Source organism: Protopterus annectens, chromosome 4.part0 (genome assembly GCF_019279795.1).
Source record: "Protopterus annectens isolate FY-2018-M chromosome 4.part0, PAN1.0, whole genome shotgun sequence".
NCBI lineage: Eukaryota > Metazoa > Chordata > Ceratodontiformes > Protopteridae > Protopterus > Protopterus annectens.
The window spans coordinates 1,468,035,385-1,468,054,932 of NC_056733.1; the positions used below are offsets into that span (position 1 = coordinate 1,468,035,385).

General features: G+C 44.5%; 1 protein-coding gene across 1 annotated transcript in view; it reads left to right on the forward strand.

Annotated features, from left to right (window-relative positions):
• FAM193B (family with sequence similarity 193 member B) overlaps nucleotides 1-19,548 on the forward strand; it is a 1,359,441-nt gene that overhangs the window by 1,211,316 nt on the left and 128,577 nt on the right. The window contains exon 7 of the mRNA XM_044069313.1: nucleotides 8,630-9,644. Within this exon, the coding sequence (XP_043925248.1) occupies nucleotides 8,630-9,644 (1,015 nt within the window). The remainder of the gene's footprint in view (nucleotides 1-8,629; nucleotides 9,645-19,548) is intronic.

Genomic DNA, 19,548 nt, shown 5'->3' on the forward strand with positions numbered 1-19,548 from the left:
CTGGATGCGCTTATGTTCCTGTGCGGAGCCCTTTAAGTCATCCTTTGTGAACACCCCTTTCGATGCCTCATCCCTTTTTGAACCCAAAATGAAGGAAATGCTTACCAGGAGTGAGCAGGAAGGAAAGACGCTGTCTGCTGTCTGAGTCCATTTTTCCATCCCTATCGGACCTTTCCCCAAAGGTCAGAAGGGAGGGAAGATGTGGTTCCGTAAAACTCAAGGAGCTTTCCAGGACACTCGTGGTGAATCCCCCCTCTAGGAGCAGAGGAGGGGGGTAATGGAAGATGCAGTCCACACAGCAGAGGGGGGTCAGCAGAATCAGGGCGACAGAGATCAGTTCTTTGGAAAGCCCTAACAGCGCCCCTGATAGAAGGCCCGCCTGTCCATCTCTGGAGGCAGTTGGGGGGGGGGGTGCTTATCTTTGTACCCAGATGCCTGACAAAAATAGCAAAAGAGCACTGGGTACAAAGCGTCATTTCCAGAGGATACTCCATTCCCTTTGCCACCCCACTACCTCTTATAAGGAAAATCCCAGACATCCCAGCCACAGGGAACAAGCAACCATAGAGATTCAAAGGTTGCTAAAAGTGTCATCCAACCAGTCCAGGCAGATCAGACCGGATATGGAACTTACACAAGGTTCTTTTTAGTTCCAAAGAAAACAGGGGACTGGATACCCATTTTGGATCTCAGCAGACTAAAGAAATCTGTCAAAAGAACAAAGTTTCGGATGGTCACTCTGCAGTCGATACTTCCCTTTCTCGGGAAAGACAACTGGATGTGCTGGATAGATCTTCAGGATGCGTACTACCACATCAGAATGGCCAGACCATCCAGAGATCATCTGTGCTTTCAGCTGGGAGCCAGTCACTACCAGTTTTGAGCTCTGCCCTTTGATCTCACTACAGCCCCTAGAGTGTTCACCAAATGCATGGCAGTAGTCACGGCTCACCTAAGATGTTTAGATTCCAGGTGTTTCCATACGTAGACAACTGGCTCCTTACCGCCACCACGCATCAACTCATACAAACAAGGGACTCAACCTTAAACCTCTGCAGTCAGTTGGGGATTACCATAAACTCAGAAAAATCTGCCTTATCGCCATCCAAACGTACCGTTTTTATAGGAGCAGATATAGATACCATTTCCATGACTGTAAAACTTCCACCAGAAAGGGTTTGTGTTCTACGAAAACAGGTCCTGAATCTTTTATCAAAAGAAAAAAGCCCCAGCTTCAGTGGTGCTCAAATTATTGGGGACAGTGGCAGCAGCACTCATTGCAATTCCTTTAGGTCGAATGCATATGCGTATACTGCAATGGCTTCTGTTCACACAATGGTCCTTTCAGGAACTTCCAATGTCTCATCAAATTTTGATAATGAACTCATGCAAGAAAGACCTTCACTGGTGGCTGACATCTCAACAAGTAACAATAGGTCTCCCATTTGTTCTACCCACTCCTATTGCCACTGACCACGGACGCCTCCCTGATAGGGTGGGGAGCATTATCAGGGAAGAACAGCCCAAGACATGTGGAAACAACATGAGGCTCACCTGCATATCAGTTCCCTAGAGGCGAGAGTGGTACATCTAGCATTGCAGTCCTTTCAAGACTCCCTTCTTCTAGGGACTTTTGCAATTCAGATGGACAACATCAGTGGTCTGGTACTTAAACAAGGAGGAACCAGATCTTGCCCCCTATGTCGAGAGGCCCTGAGAGTATGGCAATGGGCAACTTCCACCCAGCACTTTCTGATAGCAACACACATCGCGAGGAAGTCCAATGTGATAGCAGACAAATTGAGCAGAGCAATTATATTGCCTCATGAGTGGTCCCTGAAACAAGAAGTGGCGGAAAAGATATTCTGCAGATGGGGCCAGCCTTGCTCTGACCTCTTTGCAATCCCAACGAACACGAAATGCAGCAGCTATTTTGCCCTAATCCCCCTTACAGGGGATTCCCCAAGGGGCGCGCTTGTACACAGTTGGCCCCTGGGTCTCCTTTATGCCTTTCTACCTTTTCCACTGATACTCAAAGTTTTACAGAAAGCAAAGACTCTGGAAAGGACCATTATTCTAATAGCCCCTTACTGGCCTCGTCAGATTTGGTTCTCCTTTTTTCAGCCTTATCTATTGGAAGAACCTTGGATCCTGGACCCAATTCCAGATCTTCTGACTCATTCATCAGGGGCTCTTCATCCCACACTTCACACTGTCAAGTTGACAGCTTGGCTGCTCCAATCCCAAGAATAGCCAGGTTTCAAAATCTCTCAGCTGAAGCTCAGCACATTATAATATCCTCCCATAAATTATCTACCAGGAAGTTATACCTTAGTAAAAGTAAAAGATTTTCTATATGAGCATCTCAAAACAATATTGACCCATATCTAGCCTCAGTTTCATCCATTTTAGAGGTTTTGACCAAACTTTTCAGTGAAGGAGCAGCTGCTGCAACCATTAGGGTTAGCAGCAATCTTTAATTTTCACCTTGGTGATCAGGGGTCTAATATGTCCCACAGACTCTCCAAAGCTTTTCTTAAGGGCACCGCTCATTTGAGACCCCCTATTCGGTCTCCAGTTACACCATGGAGTTTAAATTTTGTTTTTTCTTGTATCATTTTACCCCCATTCAAACCGGCCTCATCCTGTGACCTGAAATATCTAACATGGAAAACCATTTTTCTAGTAGCTATTACTTCAGCTCGGAGGGTTTCAGAGTTACACGCCTTGTCCATTAAACCTCCATATGTAATATTTCATAATGACAGAGTTTCACTTAGGACAAGTCCATCTGTTTTACCTAAGGTTTGTTCAGAGACCAATCTCAGACTATGGAATTACCTGTTTTTTTTTTCCCTAATTATACTAATAAGATGGAACATATGCTGCACAAGCTTGACGTCCACAGGCAGCTTTGATTCTACTTACACAGGACTAAGGACTTTAGAAAACCAGAGCAGGTCTTTGTTTCTGTTTCAGATTCAAAGAAAGGTGCTCCAGTGGTAAAAACCACCTTGTCAAAATGGTTATCAGATTGCATCTCTTTTACATACACTTCTGTCCATTCACCATTACATAAAAAAATAAAGGCCCATTCAACTAGAGCTGTTTCCATGTCTTCGGCCTTTCTGACCAAACTACCAATAGATTTCATTTGTGCAGCAGCCACATGGTCTAGACCTCATACCTTTATCAGTCATTACAAATTGGGCAAGGCCTGCAGGGACAGGGCCTCCTTTGGTTCCACTGTCCTGAGGAATATACTCCCTTTGAGCGAGAAAGACGGTGCTTGGGACGCTAACCCATCAGTGAGAATGAAGGCAAGTTAGAACAACAGCACATAAAGAAGTTATGTACTCACCATAACGTTCCATGTGAATTGTTCATCTCGCCTTCCTTCTTACATGCCACCCTCCAACCCCCTACCAGTGTCTTGTGGACCGAGAAGTTGAAGCAAGTCTGGTTTGTCTTTAGTCCTTAACTAGTGTATCCTTGGATACTACTTTTTTGGGGGAACTTATCTAGTCAGCTTAGTTGGCAGCAAACAAGATCTGAGGGAAGCACCAGTGCATCATGGGATAGGGAGTAGGCCATGAGCTGGTTGAAGACCTTGAGCTTTTGCATTTGGCCGAGTCGGAGCCGAGGATTGGCTCCGAACCCATCAGTGAGAATGAAGGCGAGATGAACAACTCACATGGAACGTTATGGTTAGTACATAGCTTCTTTTTTGTCTCCACAAAAAGAACCTGCTAGCAATTGCCAGCAATTCACTCATGGCCTCTTAAGTGCCCTTATGTCACTTAGGCCTCTTCCAGGTTTTTCAGCCCCTCACTCCCACCCATTATTGTCTCTCCACTTAAAAGAACTAAGGAAGAGGATACATTTGAGGAAGAGGCATCTTCAGGGGATGAATCACTGGTCTACTCCTCTAAGATCCCTTCCTGTCCTAGATTATGCCTCCCCAGAAGAGAAATCAAATCGTACAGACTCACCAATGGAAGACATGTCCTTTGGAGAGACCTTAGCTAAGATGAGAGACCATTTTAAATAGGATAGCACCCAAGTATCTGAAGTCCAAAAAATATACTATGAGTTACTACACATGGAATCACCTAGCCCATCAGCTATACCTCCTGCCTTGCCCGCCTTTCTTGATGCTTTTGCCTCAGCTTCACAGGCACCCGATTCCCAGCCACCTGCCCCCAAAAAAACAAACTGCTTCTACAAGGTCCCAGAGGACTGCACGTTTCTCTTCAGGTGTCCTTCTGTAGACCCTTCTGTAATTGGCTTCTGGCAAGCCATCCAAATTGCTGCCCTCCTCTACCCTCTTACCGTCTGATAAGGATAGCAGGAGCTTGGATAGACTAGATAAAAAAGTGTACACTTCTGCCACACTAGTATTCAGAGCCATAAATTACCAAACACATATGACCAAATTTGTTTCAGAACTTATGTCCCAACTTTCACAGGTAATTGCAGGCTTTACCTGATTCATAAAACAAAACCTTGGCTACATCTTTGCTTGGTGCTTCTTCTCAAGCAACATGTCACTCTGTAAAATGCAACAATGAGGCCTCCACCAGAGCAGCTGCATCTGGATCAATATTAAGATTCTGTTGGCTAAAACTTCAGACCTTACCCGAGGACATAAAAACAAAACTTATGGATGCCCCTCTGGACAGTTCTGCATTGTTTGCAGCTTCTAACCTGTTGAAATCATTGCAGGAAAAGGGGAAAGGAACTACAGGAACTGAAATATATGTTTTTGTTTCCCCAGTACCCAAGTTCCAAAGAAATTTCCCTGCAAAGCCTGTATTTGTGCTTAGACATTCACGTCACACACAACCCAAAACAAAGAAAGAGTGACAGGAGACCAAAACAGCCTAGGACCCCACCAGCTATTCCGCCATGTAAGCGGTCCTTTCCAAACATGCCATCCTGTCTTTGACTGCTTCCCCTCTCACCTACATCCCCTTTCCCAGCGCCTTCCCCTATCCCCTACCAGCCTGGGAAAGCATAACCAAAGATGCCTGGGTCCTCTCCGTTGTTTAAAAAGGGTACTTCATGGTGTGGGATCAGCTACCCTTCTTCAAGGGCATTCCTCAACCTCCCAAGGGTCAACTTGACTTTTTCCCCAGAGGTTCTGGCAGAATTATTGAATCAAGGGACCATCCAGAGTGTCCCCAAAAAACAAATAGGTAAAGGATTTTATTCCAGATTGTTCCTGATGCCCAGGAAGGAAGGTCCCTGGAGACCCACCCTTAGCCTGTCCCATCTCAGTACCTTTCTAAGAGTGCCCACTTTCTGCATACTGAGCCTCCAAACTCTGTTCCCACTCATTCTGCCTCAAGCTTCCATGATTACTCTGGACATCAGAGATGCATGTCTGCATATTCCCTTCTATCCCAACTACAGGACGTTTTTACACATCCCTGTATCGTCATTGCATTTGCAATTCTGTGCCTTGTCATTTGGGTTTTCTATTGCGCCAAGGGTGGTATTATGCTTTGCTTCCGTGATTGCCCACTGCATACTCCAGGGAATACATATATTTTCATATCTGTACGACCTTCTCCTTCTAGCTACCTCCACAGAGGAGTTAAAATGGGATATTGCCTTCACCATCAATCTTCTGCAAAACCTAGAGTTCACCATAAACTTAAAATCAGTTCTAACCCCTTCACAGGATCAAATTTTCCTGGTGTGAAGGATACAAACAACTCTTATGAATGTCTCCCTTCCCCCACAAAAGGTACAGGACCTCATCTCTTACTTCCAAAACATTTTATTTTTTTACAGCCAGAGAGTTCCTCAGGATCTTGGTCCTTATGGCGTCCACCATTCCTTGCTCCCCTTAGGCAGTCTCCACATGAGGAAATGGCAATGGTACTAAAATCAGTTTGGATGGAACACCAGCAGCCCTAAGAATTCTCCATTCCCCTCATTCCCTGTCTGAAGAGGGAACTTTGGTGAGTGCATCATGTCACTCAGCCCAGGACTACCCTTACACCCTCCTGTTCCTCGTCAAGAGATCCACACAGTTGCCTAAGACAAGAGTTGAGGAGCAACCTTTGGCCACCTGAAAGTACAAGGGATCTGGTCTCCCTCTCAATTGAAGGAACACGGTGTAAGGGAGATGAGTGCTGCTATTGGCTATGCAGGCCTTCCACCCCTTATTCCAACAAGGACCTCTAAAGCTGTTCACATACAGTATGACAGTCCTCTGGTATGTAAACAGATGGGTTGGAGGACAAGTCCTGTCTTATTATGCAGGCTAGCTGTTCAGGTTTGGGAGCTGGCAGCAAAATTCCAGGTAACCCTTCAGGCAGTGTACATTGCCTCCTGTCAAAATTGTATTGCAGATTACCTGAGGCTGTCTCGGACACTATCCCACAAATGGATGCTTCAAAGGGATGTGTGTTTAGACATTGTCCACCAGTGGGGTATGCCGCAAACTGACTTTTTTGCGTCCCCCATGAATAGACAACTTCTACAGTTTTGCGCCAGAGAGCCTCATCCACTGGTCTGGAAAGTGGGTGCCCTTTCTTTCTCTTGGAAGGGGATATTTCTATATGCATTCTCCCACCCCTTCCCCTCATCCCATAAGTCTTGTCCAAAATTCAGCAGGACAAACCAAAAATCCTGCTGAGGACTCCCTTCTGGCCAAGACAGCACTGGTTCCGTCTCCTCCTGTGTTTTGTCAAGGGCAGTCCCCACAAGTTGCCTCACAAAGTAGACCTCCTCACACAAGACAAAGGGACCCTCATCCATCCCCATCTGGTGACTCTTCAGTTGACCCTGTGTGTTATAGGGTACTAATCCCTTTCAGACACTTATTCTCTGGGGACATGCTTACAATCCTGCAAGAGGCCATGAAACCAAATACCAGAAAATCTTACTTAGCAAAATGGAAGAGATTTTCAATCTGGTGTCTGGACCGAAATAAGGACCCATTAGCAATGGAAATTTCCCAGACTTTGACAACTTTGTGTGAATTGCTCAATGCTGGTTTGGCTTACTCTTCAGTAAAAGCCTATATGTCAGCCTTATATGCCTGTCTGCCTCTATCTCCCCCCTTAGCTAGCAGAACAGTTTCTTAAAGGTGTCCTAACATTAGACCTCCTAGGAAATTTGTTTCTCTTCCCTGGGACCTTAACTTTGTTTTGGAAAAGCTGACACACTCACCCTTTGAGCCAGCTTCTCTTCAGCACTGTTCATGGAAAACCATGTTGCTTCTAGCCTTAATGTCAACCAGATGAGTTTCTGAGCTACAGGCCCTTATGGTATCTCTACCCTTTCTGGTCTTCCACAAAGACTGTCTCTCCCTATGCACAAACCCCTAATGTATGCCTAAGATAGTCAATGACCTATCTCTAAATCAGTCCATTAACTTAAGTGTGAGGGTCCTCCATACTTTAGATATCCACAAGCAACTTAGGTTTTATTTAGTTAGGACCACAGCTGTTAGAAAGTCATAGCAGCATTTTGTTTCTTACCACCCCAGGGCTCCTGGGTGGGCTTTGTCCAAGCAGACTGTTTCCTCTTGGATTTCCAAACATATTTCCTTCTGCTACACTCACCATGGTAAGACTCTCCATTTCCCTGTTAGGGCTCATTCCACCAAGGCTGTTGCCTCATCTGGGGCCTTTTTCAAAGGATTAGACACTAATTAAATTCTTGAAGCAGCTACATGGACCTCAGCCCATACCTTCACCAAACAATATAAATTAGATGTAATTTCTAAATCTAGAGCAGGGTTTGCTACAGACATATTGCAGGGCATCCTAGAAAGCTCCTCTGCTGCACCCTCCTCCCTTACTTCTTGGGCTTTGGTATTCTCCCTTGTGTTATGAGTACTACAGTAGACGAATAGAAGGACGTAGAATAGTTGTATAAAATCTTACCATAACGAGTCTTTTTCTTCACTGTTGCAGTATTTCTATCCTTCTCTCTTTCCCCTGGCTTTGCTTCTTCTTGGATGATTCTTACCCTACTTCTTTAGGCTGGCATTTCTCCTGGGGCAGTCAGTTCTGAGGATGGTGCGCTAGTATGTCACTTTTATGGCTGACGTCTGATCACAGTCTACGTGCTATATACTCTGCACTCTACAGTAGTAAACGTCTTTTGTATACTGGCCGAAGGCAGGGAACTCCCTCATGTTATGAATACTGCAACAGAGGATCGAAGAACCTCTGTCGTTATGGTAAGATTTTACACAACTATTCTTTCAGCTGTTTAGTATGCTTACATAGTTGATGCTTAATGTTACAGCCTGCATCATTGCAGGTGATTTTCCATCCTAGATGCTGAAAGCTGGGGAAAATCTATGTCAGATGATTGACAGCATAAATCGAGACCTACCTAATGGGTTTTGTCATAATACATCTGTTACTTCATGCATCACTTTTTCAAGGCACTCTTTCCATGTAGGTTTTTCTGCTCACCTTTTGGTAGGGTTATATGCATAGAATTAGGTTATCTTAAATGTTAGGACTGTTTTCATCCTTGAATTATGCATTGTTTAATTCCTTTACTCAAACTTTGTCAGAGGTATATATGTGTGTATAATATATATGATGAAAGATGAGATCTGAACAAAAACTAAAATGCTTATATTTTTCTCTGTTAGGAAAAAGAAAAAAGTCATGCAGAAATGGATGATTCCAAATGTGATGATAGTAGTAGTCTTTCGCTGAAACATGGGGAGCCCCAGGCAGGAGGAAAACTTCTAGACTGGCCACAGCTTGAGTTAGAACGTGTGAATAACTTTCTAACAAGTAGACTGGAGGAAATCAAAAACACCATTAAAGATTCTATTCGGGCAAGCTTCAGCATGTATGACCTCAATCTAGATGTAAATGACTTCCCTAAGAAAGCAGCTACACTTGAACAGAAAAACTTACTCTCGCACCTAAATGGCTCCTCAGACATGCAGCCTATTGACCTAGATCTGTCACCGTTAACACTAGGCACATTGAAAAATCATGCGGTGAACAGTGGTGGGCTGTCAGTCAAATCAGCTGATGTCAAGCACTCTGGACTTTTAACAGCAGTGGAAAATAGTGATATCAAGAGACTAAACACTACCCCTAGCCTGTCTAGGTTAGTGTGTGTTGAGTCACCGGAACGAACGAGCTCTAGTGATGATAGTTCTGTACAGAGTCAGGGTGACAACTTGGTGAAAGAAGGGTTAGACCTGAAAGAGCAGGCAGCAGGAATCAACAAACAGAAGAAAACAAAGAAGCAGAATTCTCAGGGTAGGAAGAATGATGTTAACAGAGCATCACTCAGCCAGCAAAAAGCAGAGGTCCATGGAACAAAGCCTTCGGCGCTGGGAGCCAAAATAGGACTTAAACAGACAGTAGCAAGCCAGTCATCAGAATCCCAAAAAGGAAGTACTGTTAAAAAATGCGAGGAACCCAGGGGGGTCCGGCAGGCTTCAAATGGAGCTCCTGGCAGTGCCAGGGCCGAGAAAAAGAACTTGCGAGATGGTATCAGGGCTGATCTGGAGCAGGAATCTGGCACCCTGTCTGCAACTGGAGAAAAAAATGTTGCTAATGTTGGAGCACCAGGCAGTTGTTCATCCCCAAAGGGCAGGGGCAGAAAGGGTCGAGGCAAAGGTGACAAATCCAGCACCACTCTTGGTAAGTTAGCATGGAAGCTGACTTTCTGGTGTCTTGTTAGTCTTTGGATCTATGCATTCCTCTTTACATGTAGACTGGTGAGGGAATGTGAAGTATTTCACAATTTGCCATTTAATACATTTCAGTTCATGATGCATTTCTGTTTTGAGACTGCAGAGTTCTTTAACTACACAATACATTTATTGATGCATTTTATTGGTATTTACTATTTATTTTGTGTTTGTCGACTGGATTACTGGGCTGATGTAATATGACCCCTTATCAGCCCTAATTTCTGTTAGCCATCATGGTGTACAAGAATGTCTTATTTAATATTGTTAAACAAGGAATGGGTAGGTTAAATATGTTAAGGTATTTTATAAATGATTAAGGGTTTATGCATAAATTCATAGGTGAATACTAGGCTAACTGCCCTGATGGCCATTTTAAGCCTAGCCAATAACCCAAGGTTAGAATCAAACCCTGCACCTTATGCTTATGAAGTGAAGATTTGAACCACTTTGCCAAACCCGTATGCGCATAGTAAAATTGTAAATGTTAATTTATAAAGGTCATCAGTAAAAGAACTAGCCCTCCTCTGATGAGGAGCAGAGGTTAAATACTGTGGTGGTGGTGGTGGTGGGGGGGGTGTTGGGTGTGCAGATCCGACCGCACCTATTGCAGATTTTTTTAAGCAAAAAAAAAAAAAAAATTTAATTAATTATTTCAATAACATTGATTCCATGAGTTCTGAGATGGTAAGAAGGAAGACTGTTTACTGTGCTGAACACAGTTATCCCAGCAAATGAGACTTTGATATAGCACCTTCCCGAAGCAGCCTGTTTTAATTAAATTGACTTTGTTGTAAAGCTTATCAGTAAACCCTTTGCACCCCCAGGTGGCATGAACTGTGACAAATGACGCATGAAGGAAGACACCAGCAATAACTATTAAAGGTAAGGAATCGAATTCCTGAAGAAAGAAAAGAGGGACAAGCACAAAATAAGAGTTCATGTCGGATTCTGTTGTGTAGTCCATGGACTGTTCTGTTTTATTTTACATTTGTTTATTGGACTGGCACATTGATCACAACTGACCATTTGTAGGTACTGCCCAGGTGAAATAATTTACAAAGAAGAAAAAAAGAGTGGCAGTAAGCTCCGCATAGCAAAAACAGAATGGGGACAGGAGGGAGTTGGTGCACATAAAGAAATTGGTGAAGTGAGAACAGAAGGTGTTTAAGAAAGGAAAGGGGGAAAAGTACTGAAGCAGTAAAATATAAAAGGTTACTGCTGTAAAATTGGCTGTGTGTGGGGATAGAGAGATGGTGATATAGCAAAACATTGAGGTAAAAATGGCATTGTGGCACTGATGGGATGCCCTGCTGTGAAAGCCTGTATGTCATCTTGGATTTATAGTTTCCTCTTCCAGAGTGTTGTGCACAGACACACATTTTTTGTTGATAGTGTGGGCATGCTGGAATAACTGATATGGAACATAACTCAGTAAAGAGAGACTCATCTCTTAAGAAAAGGCTCAAATGAAGAGTAAGGTTAGGAGAAAGTTTCTGTCTTAAAGCAGTTGAACTGAACTGATTCATGCTCACGACTGGCAGTGACATGACATGATTAGTGTTAAAGGATCCTGTTGGGTCTCTTAAATGCAGCAGTAATACCTCAGGCTTTTCCAGTCCAGCAGAGAATGGTTGTCATAGTGGAAAATTTTGATGTTCTTCGCGTTTCACTGTTGCAGTCATCACACTTGAGTTACCTGCCTGCAGATAGCCCTCAAGTCAGCCTGAATACCAGAGTCTTAGTATTTCTGCGTCTGATGCTGTCGCTTCTTCCATGACATCAGGTCATCAGTGGTATAAAATAGGCAGCCGACGCCATTACATCAGTCTGTCTGGCCGAGGAGGAGCCCGAAGCAGAAGCAGTTTGCAAGTGTCGGTTGGCTGCTACCTGAAATTTTCATTTTCGAGTTTGTAATCCTGAAGTCTTCTAAAGCTAAGTAGCCCGTTGGGGATCCTTTTTTCTTGCTCTTAACCGATGGCAGAAAAAGTTAACAATTGTTTTGCCTGTGGAAAGCAAATACCTCACAGTGATTTTCATTCTTACTTCATCACCTGTTTAGGCCCAGACCACGACGTCCCTCGCTGTTGGTTTTGTGCCTTGTTTAACGCCCGAACTGTTAGTCTTCAGGCTATCTTTGTTGCTAAATTCTTTCGCTTTCAATGTTCTTCGTGTTTCACTGTTGCAGTCATTACATTTGGGTAATCTGTTGGCAGGTTGATCTCAGTCGGCCTGAATAACAAAGTCTTGGATCCTGCGTAGGTTGCTGTCTCCTCTTCCATGACGTCGGGTCGTCAGGGGTATAAAACATGCAGCTGATGCCATTTTATTCAGTCTTTCTTGCTGTGCGGTGCCCAAAGCAGAAGCAGTTCGCAAGTGCCGGTCGACCGACTCCTGAAATTTTCGCATTCGAGTTTCAGAACCGAAGTCTTCAACTAAAGCCAAGTACCCTGTTGGAGAAAGTTTTTCTTGCTCCTTACCGATGTCAGTAAAAGTTAATAATTGCATTACTTGTGAGAAGCAAATACCTCATAAGGATTTTCATTTGTAGTGTATTCCTTGCCTAGGCCCAGATCATAATGTGCCTTGCTGTCGGTTTTGTGCTAGATTTAACCAATGCAATATTAAGCGTCTGTATATTTTTGCTTCAAAATATTTTGGATCCAGATTTAATTACCCAGAAATGTTGTCGGTTAGCAATCCGACTACCGGAGTTCACAAAAAACGCAGAGAAAAAGACTGAGAGAGACCGTCGAGGTCCAAAATCGACGAAGCTTCTCCTAAGCCAGTCACCGGTTCACCGGTATTCAGTGAGGTGCTTTCACAGCCCCTGATACCCGCTACTTTTGAGTTGCAGGCCTCTACTGAGACCCATGCGGAGTCCGGTATGCTGCGGGATTCTCAGAGTATTGAACCCGCGGATGTCTCTCCCTTGGATGGGTCCATAGCCGCTGAGCAGGCACCGGCTTCTGAGGGCGTTTTCAGGCCTCAACATTTTTATATAAAACCGACGCCAGCTTCAAAAACAAGATCAAAAACATCTTCTAACTCTAAAAAAAAAAACAACGCATGAGCCATGTGCTCAGGCCCCAATGCCTAAAAAACAGATGATCAAAATGGCTGAGGACTTAATTACCTTGATCAGGCCCCCCCCCCCCGCTAAGAGACCTAGGCAAAGACACTGATTATGAATCTTCAGATCAGGTTTCCATTTTTTCTGATTCCTCTTCTGATCAGGAATTTTCTATTCCACCCTATGAGGATTCAGATGCAGAAGAATCCATCCCATCTGCATCTCCTCCTGTGGATTATTCTTTTGGTGAAACCTTGCATACTTTAAGGGAGCATTTTCATTGAGAGTCAGGATTTCTCTGAATCAAAAAAGAGGCTTAGGGATTTCCTCCTTCTTCCTCAGCATAGGCCTTTAGCTATACCTCCTGTATTAGACATTGTTGGTGATGTGTTTTTGGAATCAAGCATGGCTCCTTATTCCCTACCTCCGGTTCCTAGTAAGCCAGACAGATGTTACAGGGTTCCTGACTCCCACTAATTTCTATTCAAAAATCCTACTGCTGATCCTGAGACTGTCTCACAGGGTCCCAAAGGTGTAAAGGCCTGTACAGCCAATAATCCTACCCCCTCTGATAGAGATTCCAGGGCGCTGGATAAATGGGGAAAGGAGGTTTATACGTCTGCAACCTTGGCTATTAGGGCCTTAAACTGCCAGTTTCATATGCTTAAATGTCAGCAGCATGTTATGGGTTTATTGAAACAGAAAATGCTGTTGATTTCTGATTGTGTGGAAAATAAAGAATTACAGGAATTATTGCATGCAGCAGAACAGGTTGGAAAGCATACTTTGCAATGTGGTTTTGATTCATTGGAGGCCTCTTGCAGGGCCGCAGTTACTGGATCTGTGATTAGAAGGCATGCCTGGCTCAAGGAGTAAAATCTGCCTGATCATGTTAAAGCTAAACTGTTGGATGCCCCTTTATAGCATGATACTCTGTTTGGTAATAAGGCAGAAGAAGTTTTAAAGAAAATGGAAGACAAAGCTAAATCTATGCAAACTGTAAAAGATTTCTTACAAGTGCAGCCACCCAGGTTCAGTAGGCACTGGCCTACTAAAAATTGGTCCTTTCCTGTGTCCAACAGAGCCTCTCAAGGCAAATCCAGGCACTCAAAAGTCTCTAGATACCAATCACAGAGTTCTTACAGGTCAAAGCAATGGGGTGCCTCCACCTCCAAATCTGGAGAAAACAAAGCACAACCCTACAGTAAGCAGTCTCACTGACTTCATCTACCTTCACCAAGCACTTATCTTTTGTCAGCCCCCTTGGGGGGGAAATTAGCACTTCATGCTCAAAATTGGCAGTTAATTACCTAGGACAAGTGGGTATTAAACGTAGTATCCCAGGGGTACATATTTCATTTCCATGCTTTGCCATTTCCAAACGGTTGGCCAGATCTGCCACAAAATCAATGGGCAGAGGCTCAGAAACGAGTTACGTCCTTCATGGATATGGGGGCTCTTCAACCAGTACCAGAACAGGAAAAAGGACAAGGTTTTTATTCAAGACTGTTCCTAGTACCCAGAAAACACAATGCCTGGCGTCCAATACTGGACTTACCAATTTTGAACACGTTCTTGGACATTCCAAAATTTAAAATGCTGACTTTACAACAGCTACTGCCTATGCTGGGCAGGAACGCTTGGTTAGTGACTCTAGACTTAAGAGGCATACCTGCATATCCCAATAAGGGAATCGTGCAGAGGATACCTTCGCTTCCAGGCAGGTTTTTTGCATTACCAATTCTCTGCACTGCCCTTTGGCTTATCTACTGCGCCCAGTGTCTTTATAAAGTGCCTGGCACCAGTAATTGCATTTTGCAGACAAAGAAGCATACATATTTATCTTTACCTGGATGACTGTCTCATTCAAGCAGAGAACAAGAACATTCTTCTTCACCATCTGGCATTTGTAAAAAGGCTTCTAACATGCATAGAGTACACAATAAACGAAAAAAAATCACAACTGGTACCCTTTCAAATAATTACATTCCTGGGTGCAAGCTTGAATACAACTGCCCAGATGGCTTACCTTACGCCAGCCAAACAAAGGCAACTGACAACATACTTCAAACAGATGGCAACAAAAACCCAGGTATCTGCAAGACAAATTCTGCAGGCTTTGGAGTTCATGGCATCCTGCATTCTATTAATTCCATATGCAAGACTGCATATGAGGAAACTTCAATGGTACCTAAAAAGTTTATGGAGTCAACATTGTCACAGTCTGGAAACAATGATTCCTCTCATTCCCTGCCTACAACAGGAGTTTCTTTGGTGGGCAGAGACATGTCACCAAAACAAGGGACTGTCATTCACTCCACCCCCTGCCACCCAAACCCTAAGTACAGACGCAATAGACTATGCTTGGGGGGGGCCCACCTGGTGGGGAGATGCATTCAGGGCATATGGAGCCAAAAACAAATGCATCTGCATATCAACCAGAAAGAGATGCTAGCTGTTCAGAGTGCTCTGACAGCCTTCAAGGACTTACTTCATCCAGGACAACTACTGATAAAGACGGACAACACCACGGTTATGTGGTACATAGACAAGCAGGGGGGTACACATTCCTACCCCCTTTGCAGACTAGCCATGGCATTGTGGAACACAGCCTTAGCTTACCAAGTACATCTTCAAGCTCAATTCCTGTCAGGAAAACAAAATACTCTGGCAGACGACCTAAGTAGAAATCGTATGGACCCACACAAGTGGAAACTGGATCCACAAATCTTCAGCATGGTAACACAGAAATGGGGGAGCCCAGACATAGATCTATTTGCCTCTCTCCAAAATTATCAGCTGGACAAATTCTGCACAAGGACTTATCACAGACAAGCATGGAAAGTGGATGCCCTATCCTTCAGTTGGAACAACCTATCAGTCTATGCCTTTCCCCCTCTGCCTCTTCTCTCCAAGGTCTTACTAAAGGTCAGACAGGAAAAAACAAAAATGATCCTAATTGCTCTAGACTGGCCTTGCCAGCACTGGTACCCAATTCTAAGGAATATATATCAACTCCCTCCTTGGTACTTGCCTCAAATACCTCATCTACTGTCTCAGCAGAACAATCAAATTCTGCACACTCGGCTCCAAACTCTGAACCTTGCAGCATGGCTGATCATTTAATTATTCAAACAACACCTCTCAGTAAATCTGTGATGGATGTCATTTTTCGAAGTCAGAAGGCCTAGTACTAGAAAATCTTATGCTGATAAATGGAAGAGATTCTGTGCTTGGAACCAAGCACAAGGAACAGACACAGCAAAACCAAATATCCCTCAGATTTTGCAATACTTGACTGAGATGCTTGATAAGGGCCTATCTTTTTCTGCAATAAAAATCCATGCCTGTGCCATCTCAGCTCATTACTACATGTTGCCTCCCATCTTTTCTCATCCTCTGCTAAAACAGTATCTTAGAGGGGCCAACAATTTAAGGCCTCCCAGAAGATCACCAACTCCTGCATGGGACCTCAATTTTGTGCTGGAAAAACTCACTCTGCCTCCTTTTGAACCAGCAGCTACTGCGGATATAAAATTTTTATCTTGGAAAACAGCTTTCCTTTTGGCAATCACTTCAGCAAGAAGGGTTTCAGAACTACAGGCTTTCATGGCAGTGGAGCCTTTTATTACATTTTACCCGGACAGGGTGTCCCTCAGGACCAATCCTTCCTTTATGCCTAAGGTAGTATCCAGTGTGGCTCTTAACCAAACTATTCACCTGCCAGCATTTTACCCAAATCCGCAGAACAAGGGGGAGCGGATTCTGCATTCATTGGACGTACACAGACAACTAAGATTCTACTTAAACAGGACCAAATCTCTAAGAAAGTCTGAGCAACTACTGGTGGCATTTGCTTCAGGATCAGAGGGGAAGGCTATATCAAAGCAGACTATTTTTAAGTGGATAAGCCACTGCATTCGTTTCTGCTACTTGCACCATGGTAAACCTGTGCCCAAGGGAATCGGGTCACATTCCACCAGGGCTGCCTCTACCTCAGCAGCCTTTCTCAGAGGAGTTCCAACCAAAGACATTCTAGAAGCTGCTACTCATTTGCCTCTCTTCTCCAAATCCAGGGCAGGCTTTGCCACTGCAGTTCTGCAGGGCCTTATAGCTGCTCCTAATGCTATTTAGTTCCATCCTTCCATCCTTAGCTTTGGGATTGTACCCAAATGTAATGACTACAACAGTGAAACACAAAGAACATAGTACAGTTGTATATACTTAACATAAATATAGATGTTCGAGTGTATTCACTGTTGCAGTCCGGGTTACCCACCTGCTATCCCCCTTTTTTATAACTTCTCTTTCTTTCACTATATTCTAAAGCCTTTGTGGTGTATTTGCTTTTAGATGAAGGTAAAGTTTATGTTGCTAAAAGTGCATTTACATATATTGCTGTTTATTTATATATATATATTTTTCCCCATTTGGGGGGGCACCTGACATCTGGGGCAAAAAAACTGAATAAAATGGTGTCGGCTGCATGTTTTATACCCCTGACGACCTGACGTCATGGAAGAGGAGACAGCAACTGACGCAGGACCCAAGACTTTATTATTCAGGCCGACTGAGGGCAACCTGCCAGCAGATTACCCAAATGTAATGGCTGCAACAGTGAATACACTTGAACATCTACATTTACGGTAAATGTACACAACTGTACTTTCTCCGTATTTCGAAATGGCTTTGATAAGCCATCCGACTACCGATCTTCCGAAAAAATGTAAAGATAAAGACAGACCGCATAGGTCCAAAACTGCCGACGATGCTTCCATTAAGCTAGTCGCCAGTCCACCAGTACTCAGTGAGGCTCCTTTGCAGCCCCTGATGCCCGCTTCTGTGGATTCACAGGCCTCTGCTGAAACCCATTCGGAGTCGGGTATGCCGCGAGATGCTTCTTCGACTATGGAACCTGCGGATGTCTCTACCTTGGATGGGTCTGGAGCCACTTATCTGGCTTCTCTGGTTGTTTTATTTAATTTTGTATTGTAGTGTTGCATTTATATTATGTCTTTGAAGGTGAAGCCTTTCCAGCTTTTTTTTGGACAAATGTTACCCTGTGCAATTTCTCCTTCTCGGACTTTGTGAGGGAGCGAGAAGTGAAATATATGAATGTGGATCCTTGGTGATGTCCTTCTATTCCAGTGTTGCAGTATTCTACATGTGGGTTTTACCCTTCATCCTTTCACGTACGTCTGACCAGTATTACAAAGTTTTTCAGTCCCTCGGAGTGCATCGGATGTCTGATGTGGCAGCAGGAGTTTCTGCCATAAAAGTGGCGTCTGTACACACCAGCCCTCTGAACTTTTCAGCCACCAGTCATACACCAGGTGTTCCCGCTACCCGCGGATGTCGGTTTTGAAAAAATCAGTTAAGTATCCCATTGGGGAACCTTTCAGTCCTTCTTTATTTTAATTATAGTCTGTTCATGTCATCCGGAAGGGGCAAGTGTAAGTGTGGCTGGCAGATTCCCCACAAGGACACTCACGATCAGTACCTTTTTTGTTTGGGCAAAGAACACGACCTCGAGTCCTGCCCTGTCTGTCAGGCATTCGTCCCTAAGACCCTTCATCACCAATTGCAGGCTCTAAACCTTTATCTTGAGAACCAGTGGATAAAGCAGTTTGCGTTGGGGATGGAAGGCGCTTCTGATGCCCCAGTAGAGCCGACGAAGAAGAGGCCCAAGTCCATGTGGCCTACCTCTCCGCTGCGCCTCTAATGACCGTACCTCAGCCTGTGGCCGACATCGGCCTGGCAGAGGAATTGGCTTCTGCCATACAAGATAAAGTGGATACCTACGAGGAAGCCACACAATCTCGAGCGGATGGCACATCCATAGAGGCACTACCGGCATCTGTTTCAGATGCCAGGGGGATTCAGATTTCTCAGTGGGCCCGTTGGATTCCGTCGATTCCATCCACCCCTTTGACCAAAGGCCTTCTCTTACCTGGATGCCAGCTAGGCTGCTAAAGAAAATACAAAAGACAAAACATCTTTCTCCACCACCTGAAAGCACGCCTGATTGGTAAGCCTTCAGCCAGTGTCTCTTCAATGCTTTTATGGCCCTAAGCCCGACTTCGGTGGGAAGCCCTACCATTGTTCCTCCACTCCTGAGCCCTAGGCCCCTGACCTCGGACACTACCAGGAGCGACGAAGGGGAACTTTGACTCCTCCTCAGAGGACTCACTCTCCTACACTTCTCAGATCTCCTTTCCACTGGTTCTCAAGATAAAGGTTTAGAGCCTGCAATCGGCGATGAAGGGTCTTGGGGACGAGAGACTGTTAAAAATGAAAGACCATTTCAAGTGGGAATGAACTGTCATGACTGAAGTACAGAAGAGGTTCTACGACTTCATACAGATGGACACTCCCAGCCTATCTGGATGCCTTTTCTGCAGCATCCCTCAACCTTGACTCACCGCCTCCAGCCCCACGCAGGGTTGATAGACTGTACAAAGTTCCAGAAACAGAGAAGTTTCTGATAGTGCCCTCCAGCTGACCCTGCCACTGTCTCCACCTCCACTGATAGGGCTACCAAACTGTTATGCACTACTGCTATTCTCCCAGCTGACAAGGACAGCAAGGCAATGGAGTGTCTAGGCAATACGATTTACACTTCTGCCACTCTGGCCTTCAGGGCCACCAACTGCCAAACTCACATGGTCAAATATTCCTTATCCCTGCTGGAAAAAGCCTCCAAGGACTTGGCCAACATCCCAGATTGTGCAACCAATGCCTCTCTGTCCTCCCTCCTAGCTCTCACCTCTCAGGTGAACAG